Source organism: Eretmochelys imbricata, chromosome 21 (genome assembly GCF_965152235.1).
Source record: "Eretmochelys imbricata isolate rEreImb1 chromosome 21, rEreImb1.hap1, whole genome shotgun sequence".
Lineage (NCBI taxonomy): Eukaryota > Metazoa > Chordata > Testudines > Cheloniidae > Eretmochelys > Eretmochelys imbricata.
This window is the reverse complement of record NC_135592.1, coordinates 9,237,693-9,253,208: the sequence shown is the minus strand read 5'-3', so window position 1 is coordinate 9,253,208 and position 15,516 is coordinate 9,237,693. Positions and strand designations below refer to the sequence as shown.

The following is a 15,516-nucleotide window of genomic DNA, read 5'->3' as shown; positions in this document are numbered from 1 at the left end:
AAATTGCTGCATGTCTCCCAGGAGCAAACTTTCACATAGACACGACATCTTAACATTAGAAAATAAGCCGGGGGTGGATTTAAACAAAACCAAACGACACACCAGCCTGTTTCTGAGTAAAACACCGGAGACATTTTATATGATTTTTAAATTTGAATTGTGAAAACCTGGTGGGATTTTCAAAATGATGTTTATTGAAGTCTTTTAAATCATGATTTGAGGACTTCAGTATCTCAGTCAGAGGTTATGAGTCTATTCCGGGAGTAGTTGGGTGAGGTTCTGTGGCCTGTGATGTGCAGCAGGTCAGACTAGATGATCATGATGGTCTCTACTGCCCTTAAAGTCTAAGTGTCTTGTTTAATTGTTTGTACAGCGGTAGCGCCTAAGGGCCCCAGCCACAGACCAGGAGCCCATTGTGCTAGGTGCTGTACAAACACAGACCACGATAGTCCCTGCCCCTAGAGACTCAGCATTGGCCTGACTCTGTCCCAGCAAAGTCAAGGGGACTTTTACCATTAACTGCTTGAGGAGCAGAGTCGGACCGTGCTGAGAGCTTCTGAAAATGCCACCCAAAACAGCCAGATCCTCAACTGGTGTAAATTGATGTAGCTCCCTTGGCTTCAATGGAGCTGTGCCTGTTTACGCTAGCTGAGAATCTGGCCCTAGGCTTCTTAACGTTCTTGTGAATAGTGTGCCCAGGCTAGAATCTGGGACGCCTGCTGCCTTCACACTGTTTAAGGGTTATGAAGGTGGAACGGATGATGGAAGAGGTGCTCATTGTTTCCTGGGACTCCCCACTCAGTCTGTCTGACTCCCTCTGTTGTCTCTGGTCTTATATTGCAATTGTGAGCTCCTTGGGGGCAGGGACTGTCTAGGTGTCTTTGTACCGCACCTAGCAAGGTGGGATCCTGGTCCGTGGTATGCCAGCACATATAATAATAATTAGAACCCTACTGTCTTTCTCAGATCAGGAGGAGATCTCGAGCGCTTCCTCCACGCAGAATCCAGCGGTAGCACCATCTGCTCTGTGCCACATCCAAGCTCCTCACCCTCAGGCCCCAGCAACGGAGGAGAAGGAGAAACTGCCAGAAGATGACAAGTCGCCGAACCTCCTGGCAAATGGAACACCACCCCCCAAAGGCGAGACCAAATCAGAGTCCATGGTCACTCCCGAAGCCGTGATACGTAAGTCTCTGCTTCTTTCCCATGGGTTCTGCTGGGGCGGGATCGGTGTCGTGGGCTCGGGTCCTTGAAATCACAATGGTCCCTCTCCCCTCACTCATGGGTTCAAAGAAACCCATAAACGATTTGGGGCGGGGACTGTCTTTTCATTTTTGATATGTACAGCACCTAGCACGATAGGCCTCGTCCCAGGTTGGGGCTTGTAGGAAATACCGTAATACAGACAAAAATAATGTCAGAGGCTCCTAGCAAGAGTGGGCACTATCCCTGTTCTTCCGTTATACTCCCACTCCCTGATAAAAGGAGGGAGCTGTATTTTTATCCCATACACTAGTATGTGGCACTAGTCCGGGTGGTGAAAGTAGGAGTAGCATCCAGTGAGGGGGTAATTGCTGCTGCTGTTGTCGGTAGTGTTAACCTGACCTGCCAAAGTTATACACAGGGACATGTGGGAAGAAGAATGCGGGACATGCCTTCTAACTCCTGTGAAATGCACCAGACAGGGAGAGCTCCCCGGAGGGACAGAAGGAGGAAATGAGAGCGGTTTCGCTAACATTACAGACTGTCCCTCCTACACCGGCATGTAGGCGAGTTAAGCAACTAGGGGTTGAAGACATGGCAGGACCAACCTGCAGGGATTGAGGGTTTAAGGCTACAGGGCATCTCTCTGACTGCCCCAAACACAGCTAAGATCACAGTAGGGATGAAGATCTGCAGTTCCCACAGGAGAGATGGGTCATGTCCTTTGAGAGAGATCTGATACCAGCAGCTCTGCAGAGGGACAACACAAGGATCCTCTGCCTGGCACAAAGTGGGGGGTACAGCTCAGCTGGGGTAGCAATGATGAAAGCTGTGGCATAGGCAGGTCGAGAGCGTTTCTAGCACCGTGTGGTCTAAAGCTGGCTCTGTGAAGGGTCAGATGACACAGTGGGAAGATCGCCAGAGTTCTGTCTGTCTGTGGCCCTGCTATCGAACTGCAATCGGAGGGTCACTGCAGCTCAGGCAGGCCTACCCACGGTAGCTTTAATCGAGCGAGCGTAACTATGAATAGCCGTGATGGCCTGGCCACCAGACTGCATCCCTGGCCCTGAGCCTGGATTTAAGGATCTTGCCCTCAGTCTGGCCCTTATGCACACAACAGTAAATCCCTTTTTGTTGGACAGTTCAGGAGAGTCTGTACTTTTCCAGGGGCAAGAAATGGATTGAGGCTTCCCATTGGAAAGAGGAACGGTGGGGGCTGAGGCTCTCCGTGCGGTTGACAAATTACCTGTAGTGCTGACTAGCGGGCAGGCCGGAGGGCAGCCAGGGAAAGGATAGCGAAGTAGGGTTGATGCTGATGGATGGACAGGATGCAAGTATGTGGAGTGAAGAGATCACGTGCTTCCTGTACGGGAGCTCGGAACTCTTTCGGGCATCTGAGTCACTCGGCGGTCAGGCTGTGCCCTGCATGGGGAGCAGGCTCTCCGCCCTCCTCTCTTTGCCGTGGATTGGCCCACGTGTGCGGCCTCCGCATCAGCCCCTTGGTGGCTTACCTGGAAAGACAGCAAGCTCCCTTTGGAGTGGATGAACAACAACAGGGCAGTGGACAGGTACGCAGGCTGGGGGTGGGAGGGGGGAATCCAGCCTCATGCTTCAGGGCATCATCAGATTGCAGCAGGAGTCAGGAAGAATTTTCCCCGCTAAATACAACATTGGTGAACTGCACTGAGATGAAGTTAAATCTTTCCTCTGACTCTCCAGCCATGCAGCTGGAAGGATGATATTGGACTGGACGGAACAATGATCTTAGGTACTTATCTGGCCCCCGTACCACAATATCTGAGCCCCTCATAATCTTTAACATATTGATCCTCCCAGCACCCGTGTGAGTACGGGACTGCTAGTATCCCCATCGCACAGGTGGGGAATTGAGGCTCAGAGGCAATTCCTAAGTGAGTTAGGTGCCTAGCCCACTGATGTGGCTTTGGAAATCCCATATTAACTGATTTACCCAGGGTCACACAGAGAATCAGTGGCAGAGCAGGGAATTGACCCCTAGATTAGCACCCCGACCCCTGGCCCATTCTTCTTTTCTGATTTAATGGCGGGGTGCGGGGGGGGACAAGCAACCATGGAACTGGATTTGTTTGTGTAACTTCTCACCTAGCACCAGGAAACTTGAGCTCTAAGAGTGAGGCTCTCTCTCTGCCTTAAACCTCAATGAAGGGTAATTCAACTCTGGAAGAGGCTGTTGTGTCCCCATCGTTGGAGGTTTTCAAGAATTGGACAAACACCTGTCAGCAGGGACGGTCTGGGTTCACTTGGTCTTGCCTCAGTGCAGGGGGCTGGGCTGGATGCCTTCTCGAGGTCCCATCCAGCCCTGCATTTCTTTGACGAATTTCTCTCCCAGCTGCTCTTTCCAACAGCCGCACCAACTCTGTCACTCTCCAGTTATGCTGTTTTATGGGGTAGTTACGCCGGCGTGTGTGACAACCAGACAGGGGGGACCTTTAAACAGACACTTCATGTTTACTATGTGGGGATTAAACACAGTGAAACCTGTTCTACCAGAAGCTGCCATTAAAAAGTCATCATTTTCCAGCAGTTACCCCACACTGCTGTCTGAGACACCCATGAAATTCACTGTGCTTTGAATGGGAAAAGTGGTATCTCAGTAAGGTGGTGAATGTTTTAATAATGACCTCCGCTAATGGCCAATCAAAAATCCCTTGTCCGGAAGGTGTGGGTCTCTCCCTAATGATGAAACAACAATGAGCTGCAAATATCTTCAGGCTTTCAAGACCTGGGTCTAATTTCAAAGAGCTCAGGTCTAATTTCCAAGTGCTCAGGACCCAGAATTGGGGCCAGATTTTTCCAAACAGTTCAGTTCCCTTTTAGGTACCTAAGTAAATAGCTGGAGTTTTCAGAATTGCTCAGCACCCAATGTGCTGAGTTATTGGGAAAGTCTGGCCATAAACATCGCAATGGAAGCGGCTGGGGGCTGAGTTCCTGTGAAAATCTGATCTGTGGTGCAGGGCAAACAGATCTCGGGTGCATCTTGATGCATCTCCCTGTGGATAATACCAGAGGGAGGTGAAATGGTGCGTTGTGAAGTATAGGAATGGTTATAGCATTGGGATCCTGTAATTTATTATCCGAGAGTCAGCACTTATGGGGGAAGGCAGGGGGCTTTGTGAAGGGGGCTTTGGAATTGTTCCATGGTCCTGGTATTATCTCAGTATTGTGAGGGACTCCGAAAAATGACCTTCAGCAAAGTTGATCGTTGTTCCTAAAACCTGGTCTTAGCAGGAAGAGACACTGCTGTGGTCAAATCCTCAATGCACTCAAAGTTCCTGGTGATGTGATTAGAGCCGAATCTACATAGTGCTAGGAGCTACTAAAGGACTATAGGAATTAAAATCAACATCCTGGCCTCTTTGGGCCATTAAATATCCAATGACAATGTCCCCAAAATAGGGGCACTGGTCCTGGTTTCCTGGACCATTTCTAACTAGTTAATTGCATTCTAACTCTCTAAATTCTCCTTGAACTTGAAATTGGATACGAGACCCTCCTGGACTCACTTGTCGTGCAGTGTTTCACTGTGCTGTTAAACAACTGTTGCATTCCACCCCAGAGGCGGCTGCATGTCGGAGGTAGAATGAAGTCATTCCTCCATCTCCTTTTGAGTGTTTTGGGTTCCTTTGAGTAGAAAACCGCCCTATAATTGTAAGATATTATTACTAACTCTGATGGGAAATTCTGGCCTGGCTTCTCTGCTGCTCCGTGCTTGTTTGAATCAGGGAGTGATTTTGATTTACAAACAATTTAATCTGAGGAATGCAAAGAAACAGAGCAAGCCAAACCATGTACACCAGGCACTTTTGTAAACCCTGCCATTTTCAAAACCATTGAACAATTGAAGCTGTAGAATATTTGTGGGGAGTGGCATGTCTGAAATTCCTGACCTGTGCTTCTGGCTTTCTCTCTGTGGACTGTGTCAGACTCATGGGCCCCATGGGCCTTTCTTGCATCAGATTGAGCAGGATTTTTGAAGCCTAGCTTACTAAAATCATACTGGAACACGCACTGCTAGACCCTGTCTACATCAAATGAAGGCGGGGACCTGGTTCCAACTGGGCAATAGAGACTGTTTTCCCCATAACTGGGTGAAAAAGATTAGTGTATTAGAGGAGGGAGAGTAATCTAGTGGATGTGGTGCTTTGCTAGGAACTCAGAAGATGTAGGTTCAATTCCCAGGTCTGGCTTTAAGCTGCAGTCAATTCACTTCCCCTCTCTGTGTTTCTGTTTAGACTGTAAGCTCTTCAGGGCAGGGACTGTCTCTTACTTTGGGTATGTACAGCACCTACCACAATGGGGCCTGGATCTTGGCTGGGGTGGGGGGTCTCTCTGTGTGCTACCGTGTGTGTACGATAAATAATAGTTTAGTTACAAGTAGGCTAAAAGTTGCAAAAAGATCAGGGGACAATCATTGGTTGTAACTGGATTCCCTGACTCTGGGCTTGAAAGACTTCTGTTGGCCGCAGTGGGCTTTGGACAGGGTTGACCTGAAGATGGGGCCTTTTAGAGGGGCTGGGCCCCAGACATGAGTTAGGGTCGAGCAGGACTGCACCCTCTCTGCCTCTCGAACACTAGTCTCATGACAGTCCTGAAACACACCCACCCGCCCCCTGGGCTATTGTATCTTCTCATCCCTTTAAGGACGGGAGAGATGCCATTCTAACAAATCATGCCTGTGAGCGGTGCGCCTGGGGGAAGAGCTGTGAGCCCGGCCTCCACAGGGAGAGCGTGGTGGGAGAACTGGGGAAACGGTCATGAGCAGGTTTCAGAGTAACAGTGTTAGTCTGTATTCACAAAAAGAAAAGGAGTACTTGTGGCACCTTAGAGACTAACCAATTTATTTGAGCATGAGCTTTCGTGAGCTACAGCTGAGCAGTTTCATTCCTGCCACAGGGGTTAAGGTCCTGTCAGCGCAAACCCATGTTCTCAGGGGCGGATTTAAACTCCGCTGTTGAAGTTCACTTGGAGCTTAGCCGAGGATATAAATGTATGTCCATGTGTGGCTATTTTATTATTATGCTAGCACTGAGAGACCCCCCTGAGACAGGGGCCCTATTGTATGTAATAGGTGCTGGACAGACACAGTACTAGATAGATCGTCCTTGTTCCAAAGAGCTGACAGTCTAACTAGACAAGGTAGAAAGGAAGTGGTGTTATTCCTAGTCCCTATACAGATGGGCGGGAGTTAAGGGTCTGCTTATCTGAAGTGCTGAGAATTCCCTCCTTTAAATGACCGATCTAAGATGACACAGGGAGCCTGCAGCAGAAATGGGTATTGAATCCAGCCCAATGCTTTCACCACAAGACCATCCTTCCCCTGAACACAGGCCTTCATTGTGGCAATGGGAGAGCATCTAAAGGTTTCCTGGTTTGGAGAATCAGCTGAAAGTTCAGATCCTGCTCCTCTCTGTTGGTGTGTACGATCAGGCTGGGGATCTCACAAGGACAGGTGCTCACGTGCTCTCTGGCGCTTCTCCTCCTAGCTGGAAACTGAAAGTGAAAATCACCAAGCACCGCAAAGAGAAAAAGTTTGCAGGACGGGAGTCTGATTTAATCCAAGCTCGGTTTGTTCTTTCTTTCGTCCCCTCCCCTTCCTTTCTATCCCCCCTCACCCCTCCTCTATCTATCCCCCTCCTTCTGGATCACTTCGCCCGGTTGTTTTCACCTCCGTTTTCAGTCCCGCTTTTCCCAGCATGCTCTGCCATGGAGCTTCTCACACCATCACCCTCCTTTAGGATCTAGTTGCTTAAACTTCCACACACACACCCCCCCCCGGCCTCGTTCATGCTCTTAAACCAGGCTTAAGCACTAGTGACTGCCTGGGACCCCCCGCACCCCCACTATTCTGTGGGGGACGAACCTGCTTTGCAAAGCCTGCTACTTCCCTGCCAGCCATTTCCCCATTTCTGCTAGCCGGACCAAGTGTAGCGCTTGCAGCCCTGCTAGGATACCCAGGCTAGGAAAACAAGATGCTGTTTTCTTACCTCCATTGATTTTATTTTTGCCTGCGAGTGGCCTGGCATCCCCGCCAACGCGAGACAGAAGCACCTTGTGTTTGGAGGTCTTGCTCAATGCAGTCCCGGCCCTTCTCGTCCCTGCAGTTCAGGCTCCCTGTCCCACTGACGCCCCGAACAGAATGCGGCTACTGTTCCCCAGCTTGGCTCTAGGTGCCTTTGCCCTCAAGCCTTTCTCCTGAATCATCCCTTGTTTACTGACGAAAGAGAGAGAGAGAGAGTCAAGGTTTGGCACAGACAAGGGCAGGCAGAGTTCTATTTATCTGGTTATGTTGCGGGCTGGTGAGATTGATGTTTAACCCTTCCTGATCTGGATTCCAAATCCTGTCTGTGGTCGATAATCAGGCCGACTAACCAGGCACGGGGGGAAAGGCAGGATTAAACTATTCTCCAGCTCCTCCCCACCACCCCCCCGCAATGCCTTGTTTGGCCACGGCAAAGTACAGCCCTTTGGCCCCAGCTAGGGAGATTCGCAATCCTGCCTTGTTTCTGCAGAATGCGAGGACAAGAGGGAGTCGCCGCTAAAGCAGATGTTTGTTTTCCTCCCCTTTAACGGCCAGCCATAGGTTGTGGATCCCTTTAATTACGGCATTGGTTTGTTTGGAGAGAGATCCATAGCCCAGCTTCCTTTTGGGGCATCGTCTTCTCAAGCTCCCTCCTGACTTTCAGCCCCTGGGGTCAGGGTAGGGGGAAGCAAGCTGGGATCCACCCTGGGTTTTCCAATGTGAACACACAACTCCTTCTTGAGGCCAGCAGCCCACTTGTGGCCCTCAGACAGCGGATCAGCCTGGGCTGTGTCTGGGCTAGCCTGGTTTGGGAAATCACCCCATGCTCTGAGGGTCGTACTCGCATAGTTCAGTCCAGAGGAGTTTTTATCCAGGGCGTCATTTAGACCCTCTCTGAGCAGTGGTGGCAGCCCAAGTCTGGCCACGTTACCGCCAGCAGTGGAGCTGAACCGATGGTGGACAGCGCCTCCACCAAAGGAGTAACTTCATTATTTGGTAGCAGCAGTAGGCTTTTATCCTTTTATATGGACCAGGTTTTCAGAAGAGCTCTGCCTCTTTGGTGATGAGCGCTCTCAAAACCCTGCCTTCTGGGCTCTCTTCTTTCCCATCCTGTTGGTATGAATATCTTAGGTGACCCCGTCACCATAGCAATTGAATGCATTGCAATCTGGATTGCGTTTATCCTCACAGCCCCCTTCTGAGGGGGGGCAGGGCTATCACTGAAGCAGAGACACTAAGTGACTTGCCCAAGGTCACACAGAGCAGGGTCTGAAACCCAGGTCTCCTACGTACCAGGTCAGTGTTCTAACCTCTGGGCCATTCTTCCACCAAAGGACTCCACTCGCTCGTCCCTTTATTTTCCATCCCTTTTCCTCCCTCCTCCTTCTGTCCCCCTTGCTCTACTATGTCATCTTCTTCCTCATCTCTCCCTTTCTCCCGCTCCCCCATTTGTGCTTCCCTTTCCCCCGCCCTGATGCATCAGGCCAGATCAGTGTAGCTAAGCCAATGGGGCTGCACCAGTGACACCAGCTGAGGATCTAGTTTCCAGCAGCCTCACATCTCCCTGTTTGAAGTTGGGGTGGATTGGAGGCAGAGGATTGCCTGGTTAGGCCGAGAAGGGAGAGAGCCTCACAATCTGGAGATGGCCCTTGCTGACAGCCCTCCACAAAGGGTGATAAGGAATAACCAGCATGGATTTGTCAAGTACAAATAATGCCAAACCAAGCTAATTTTCTCCTTTGATGGGGTTACAGGCCAAGTGGATAGGGGGAAGCAGTAGGTCTCACGTGCCACAGTCTCACGTGACATTTTCATAAGTAAACTAGGGAAGTGCAGTCTAGAAGAAATTACTATTATGTGGGTGTGTGAGTGGTTGAAAGACGGTACTCACCGAGTAGTTCTCCATCGTTCGCTCTCAAACTGGGAGGGGTTATCTAATGAAGTCTCATGGGGGTCAGTCCTGGGTCTGGTACTATTCAGTATTTTCATCAATGGCTTGGATAATAGAGTGAAGAGTGCGCTTATAAAATTTGTGGATGGCACCAAGCTGGGACAGGGTTGCCAGCACTTCGGAGCACAGCGTGAGAGTTCAAAATGACCTTAAGTATCAAGGGGTAGCTGTGTTAGTCTGTAGCCACAAAAACAACAAGGAGTCCGGTGGCCCCTTAAAGACTAACAGATTTATTTGGGCATAAGCTTTCATGGGTAAAAAACCCACTTCTTCAGATGCATGGAGTGAAAATTACAGATGCAGGCATTATATAATGACACATGAAGGGAAAGGAGTTACCTCACAAGTGGAGAAGCAGTGTTGGCAGGGTCAATTCGATCAGGGTGGATGTAGTCCACTCCCAGTGATAGATGAGGAAGTGTCAATTCCAGGAGAGACAAAGCTGCTTCTGTAATGAGCCAGCCACTCCCAGTCCCTATTCAACACAATGGTGTTAAATTTGCAAATGAATTTTAGTTCTGCTGTTTCTCTTTGAAGTCTGTTTCTGAAGTTTTTTTGTTCAAGTATAGCTACTTTTAAATCTGTTATCGAATGTCCAGGAAGATTGAAGTGTTCTCCTACTTGCTTTTGTATGTTACCGTTCCTGATGTCCGATTTGTGTCCATTTCTTCCTTTACGTAAGGACTGTCTGGTTTGGCCAATGTACATGGCAGAGGGGCATTGCTGGCACATGATGGCATATATCACATTAGTAGACGTACAGGTGAATGAGCCCCTGATGGTGTGGCTGATGTGGTTGGGTCCTACAATGGTGTCGCTAGAGTAGATATGGGGACAGAGCAGGCAACGAGGTTTGCTAATTACCTTGACGTATTGGAGAATTGGTCTGAAATCAACAAGATGAATAAAGACAAGTGCCAAGTACTTCATTTAGAAAGGAAAAATCCAATGCACAACTACAAAATGGAGCATAACTGGCTAGGGGGTCGTACTGCTGAAAAGGATCTGGGGGTCATAGTGGATTACAAATTGAATGTGAGTCAACAAAGTGATACAGTTGCGAAAAAGGCTAGTATCAGTCTAGGGTGTATTAACAGGCATGTTGTAAGTAAGACACAGGAGGTAATTGTCCTGCTCTGTTGGCACTGTTGAGGCCTTAGCTGGAGTATTGTGTCCAATTCTGGGTGCCAAATGTGAGGAAATATGTGGCTAAATTGGGAGAGAGCCCAGAGGACAGCAACACACACGATCAGAGGTTTAGAAAACCTGAAGAAAGCTTAATAAAAGTGGGTGTGTTTAGTTTGAAAAAAGACAAATGAGGGGAAACCGGATAAGTCTTCCAGTATCTTAAGGGCTGTTACAAAGAAGATGGTGATCAATTGTTCTCCATGTCCACTGAAGGTGGGACAAGAAGTAATGGGCTTACTCTCCAGCAAGGGAGGTTAAGGTTAGATATTAGGGAAAACCTTCTAACCCTCAGGGTAGTTAAGCTCTGGACCATGGTCCCAAGGGAGGTTGTGGAATCTCTGTCACTGGAGGTTTTTAAGAACAGGTTGGATGAACACCTGTCAGGGATGGTCTAGATTTACTTGGTCCTGCCGAAGCGCTGAAGGCTGGATTTGGTGACTTCTCGAGGTCCCTTCCAGCCCTACATTTCTGTGATTCTGTGAAAGGCCTTTAAGCCCAGTAGAAATGGCCTTTCCAGATACCTTCCACGAAGAACAAAAAATGGCGTCAGGGCTCTCCCGTGTCTCCGCAGTTCAAGTAAAATGTTCCCAGATGGTTCCATTGGACCAGGGCTGTTTAACGTTCTCTTTATAAATCTTCCCCCTAGATGTGCGGAGCCTTAAGCCAGTCTAGCTGGGTTGTACTTTCCACTCAAACATGTCTTTGATTATCTTAGTCTTGTCTACACACAGGCTTAACTGCATTTCGACGGGGGGAAATTTCCCCTGGCCATTCCTCCCCCCTTTAGAATTTATTTATTTTTCTACCAGCTCCAATTATGAGCTTTGTAAAGAAGTCACCTTATTTATAGTGTTTGCTGTCCATGTTTGCCAAGAGATTGGCAAACCTTGCAGAGGCTGTCAAGCACAAAGCCTTAGATGCTGTATGAGGAACAAAAAAGCCTCCTCTGGCCCAACTGTGAGCACACAGGGTTGGGCTGTAGCTACATGCAGAGTTGCACCCATTTAATTCAAGGTGTGATTTTAAACTGATTTATTTAAACCCGCACAAACCACTAATATTTGGGTCTGAGTGGTTTATTTCAATGTAGCTTAAACATGTTCCTAATCGATTTAAACTAAATAGAAATAACCCTGGTCTGAGGACAGGGTGAGGGGTGTGGGTCAGAGCTCGAGTCCCGCTGTGACTCAAGTCCAAGCCCTGTCATTTAGCAGCGTGGACGCAGCTCAAGCCATAGACCCAAGTCCGAAGGTCTGCGTGGTGCAGTGTAGACGCATTAGTGTGGCTGCGAGACCCGGTCCAGCAATTGTTAACCCAGCTTTACAATGCAGTGTGGATGCTCAAGCCTGGCTTGGAAACACATCCACACACCCGGGTTCAGAGTGCAGCCTAGAAACCCCCTCTGTGTCCAGCAGCATCAGTAAGAATCCCCTTTTTATGCATTAGAGCCAGGACTGGTCTTTTCTCTGCCACGCGGGATTCTCCTCTGAGTGCAGCTTTCTCCAACACACTGCTGTCTCTTGCCCGCAGGCCAGCCCCAGGTCCGAACACCCCTGCGGGGTCTCCAGCCGTCCAGCCCCATGGACTGCACCCCTCTGCTGCAGAACGGCGCCAGGTGTGTCCCAGACCTGGGCGGCGCAAACCGAGATGCAGGGAACGGCGTCCTTGGCTCGCTGCCCAGCTCTCAGAAGCCTCATCGGAAGCTGCAGTCGCACTGTTCCATCAACAGCCAGGGCAGCAAGAAGAGCAAAGGCAGCTCCAAATCTGCCTCCTCGCAGATCCCTGTGGAGGCCCAGCAAGGTACCAGCTGTCCCTGCCCACCCCCAGCTCCCCAAACCTCCATGTCCAGTAATGGGAACAAGAGCTACAGTGCTCGAGAGAGAGATGGGAGCCCCCAGGATGAAAGGGGTGACGCCCACAGTTACTGCTTTGTGCCGACTGCCCCATGCTACCGTTCAAGCCAGGGAGCTGTGTGGATCCTGGTCCGATTCCCCCCACATTCTCTCTATTTGCTCTGGGCTGGCCTCCCCCGTCCCTGCCAGGTTCTTTGCCCCACCTCCTCGAGCCTCATGCTGGTCCTGTTAGTTCTGGGATCCCTGCCCCCTAATCTCATGACCCTCACATAGTTTCTGGATCCTCTTCAGTCTCAGTAATGTCCCTCCCAGCCCTCCACTAAGAGATCCCTTCACTAAGGGAGAACTAAGCCTCGCACCTGCCCCATAGATTCCAGGATGCTCTCTCTCCCTCACACTGGCCTTACATCTGCCCCATAGATTCCGGGATGCGCTCTTTCCCCTCACACTGGCCTTACACCTGCCCCATAGATTCTGGGACGCACTCTTCCCCCTCACGCTGGCCTTACACCTGCCCCATAGATTCTGGGACGCACTCTTCCCCCTCACGCTGGCCTTACACCTGCCCCATAGATTCTGGGAGGCACTCTTCCCCCTCACGCTGGCCTTACACCTGCCCCATAGATTCTGGGAGGCACTCTTCCCCCTCACGCTGGCCTTACACTTGCCCCATAGATTCTGGGACGCATTCTTCCCCCTCACGCTGGCCTTACACCTGCCCCATAGATTCTGGGACGCACTCTTCCCCCTCACGCTGGCCTTACACCTGCCCCATAGATTCTGGGACGCACTCTTCCCCCTCACGCTGGCCTTACACCTGCCCCATAGATTCTGGGACGCACTCTTCCCCCTCACGCTGGCCTTACACCTGCCCCATAGATTCTGGGACGCACTCTTCCCCCTCACGCTGGCCTTACACCTGCCCCATAGATTCTGGGAGGCACTCTTCCCCCTCACGCTGGCCTTACATCTGCCCCATAGATTCTGGGAGGCACTCTTCCCCCTCACGCTGGCCTTACACCTGCCCCATAGATTCTGGGACGCATTCTTCCCCCTCATGCTGGCCTTACACCTGCCCCATAGATTCTGGGAGGCACTCTTCCCCCTCACGCTGGCCTTACATCTGCCCCATAGATTCTGGGACGCACTCTTCCCCCTCACGCTGGCCTTACACCTGCCCCATAGATTCTGGGACGCACTCTTCCCCCTCACGCTGGCCTTACACCTGCCCCATAGATTCTGGGACGCACTCTTCCCCCTCACGCTGGCCTTACACCTGCCCCATAGATTCTGGGACGCACTCTTCCCCATCCCTGCATCCCCACCCCCATTTTAAATGAAACAGCCCATTCTGGTAACGCTCAGTCCGTTTCTCACAGTTGACCTTTGGGGAGTTTTTTGTTTGCCTTCAGGTTTTGGTCTGCCTACCTCAGGGTTTTATTCTGCTGCCCATCACCGTAGTATCCGGGCACCTTCCACACACAATCATCAGCAATGGCCAAGACCCGAGAGGGTTCCATGGAGTCTCTAAGCTCCCCGGGCAGCCCTGCTCGGCCCTCTCGTGCCTTTCGTGGGCCCCACCCCTGCCTGTGCGTCTGCAGAAGCCAAAGGCCCAAATAACCAACCACCCTGAGCCCAGCAGCCCCGGGCTCGTCTCAGCTCTCTGCCCTGAGCGTAAGCGATTGTTTGTGGTGGTCTCTGTGGGAGCTGGGGGGGGTTAAACCCTAAAACACCTGTTGGGAACGTTCCCATCCAAGCCCTGGGGACGGTGCTGTGCCGGGCAGTGTCTGTGAACAATGGTATCATTCATTTCTCTCCTCTCCTCCCCCCCGCCCCCACCGCGCTCCCTCCCCGCCTCTCCCGTCCCGCTGCTCAGATTGCTGCGTCCACTGCATCCTCTCCTGCCTCTTCTGCGAGTTCCTGACCCTCTGCAACATTGTGCTGGACTGCACCACCTGCGGCTCCTGCAGCTCCGAGGACTCCTGCATCTGCTGCTGCTGCTGCGGCGGCGGCTCCGGGGAGTGCGCCGACTGCGACCTGCCCTGCGACATGGACTGCGGCATCGTGGACGCCTGCTGCGAGTCCGCGGACTGCCTGGAGATCTGCATGGAGTGCTGCGGCCTGTGCTTCTCCTCCTGAAGCGGGGCCGGGGGGCAAGGAACCCAGAGCCAAATCCCTCGCCCAGGCATAAACGGGCGGGGGCGGGGGCGGGCAGGAGTGCCTGGGATTGGGGATCCCTTCCCCCCCGCCCCGCCACTCCTTGGGCTCTCATTTTTCTTGACCTGCCCCGCGTCATGTGTTCGGAGGATCCTGCCGGTTTCCTGAGCCAACATTTGAGAGGGAGATGGAAAGGGGAGGAGTCCAGAGACCCCATCAGAGCCGGTACCCTGAGGCTGGAAAGCACCCGGGGATGGGAGTCGCCGCCTTAGAGCCATGGGACAGCGGACGATTCATTGGATACCTGCAGGACCCAAACACGCTCTCTCTACCTCCCCCGGTGCTGTCCGGCTCGGTAACCCCAAGCGGTGGCTGCTCCCTGCCGCCTGAGCCAAGAGCAGGAGAGCAAGTCGTACACCCCGTCTGGCAGAGACCCTGAGCTGCCTTGTTGGGCCAAAGATCGGACGTGCACTGAGCCACCGGCTGTCTGAGGAATCGGTGAACGGGGCCCCCCCAACTGGCTGGCTGCTGGAGGGCTGTCGCAGCACGAGTGCCCCGTGGCTGGCAAAGAAAAGTGTCCCAGGTGCACGGGTGCCAGCTGCTTGGCAGCTATCGCAGGTGCACCCAGGCTGCTGGTTCACAACTACGGCAAGGGCTTGGTGCCCGCTCGCTGGTATTCTAGGCTAGTTTGCAACTCGAAGGAATAGGCTGGTGTCCCCTGGTCAGCAGCTGGGTGTCGTGAGCCCACAGGGGTTTTGCAGCTGGCCTGCCAGCACCCAGAGTACAAAGACAGGACTTTTTCACAGGGTTCCCACAGGCCCGTCTAACCTCACGCCCTGCAGACTCGGGCGACGGGGCCCAAGGCGTGGCACAAAACGCACGCATCGGCCTCATCCTCCCGCCCCAGGCAGGAAGCGGTGGCGCTGGGCAGCAAGGCACCGTGAACTTCAGGGGGCCGGCTGGGGTGGGAAGTTGGAGCTCGGACGCCTCCGCCTCCCTTTGCGGTTGGAAGTGGCTTCCCCGCCCCCTCCTCAGTGCTGAGGAAGACAGGCAAGTGCAATGAACACAGCCAGCTGCTCCCTTGTGGCCCCAGCACTTGGGCTCTC

The 15,516-nt window shown here is 51.9% G+C and overlaps 1 protein-coding gene across 1 annotated transcript in view; it reads left to right on the top strand.

Annotated features, from left to right (window-relative positions):
- Positions 1-14,392, top strand: part of MDFI (MyoD family inhibitor) — a 34,924-nt gene extending 20,532 nt beyond the window's left edge. The window contains exons 2-4 of the mRNA XM_077839518.1: positions 967-1,185; positions 11,931-12,200; positions 14,130-14,392. Of these exons, the coding sequence (XP_077695644.1) occupies positions 967-1,185; positions 11,931-12,200; positions 14,130-14,392 (752 nt within the window). The remainder of the gene's footprint in view (positions 1-966; positions 1,186-11,930; positions 12,201-14,129) is intronic.
- The last annotated feature ends 1,124 nt before the right edge of the window (positions 14,393-15,516 follow it).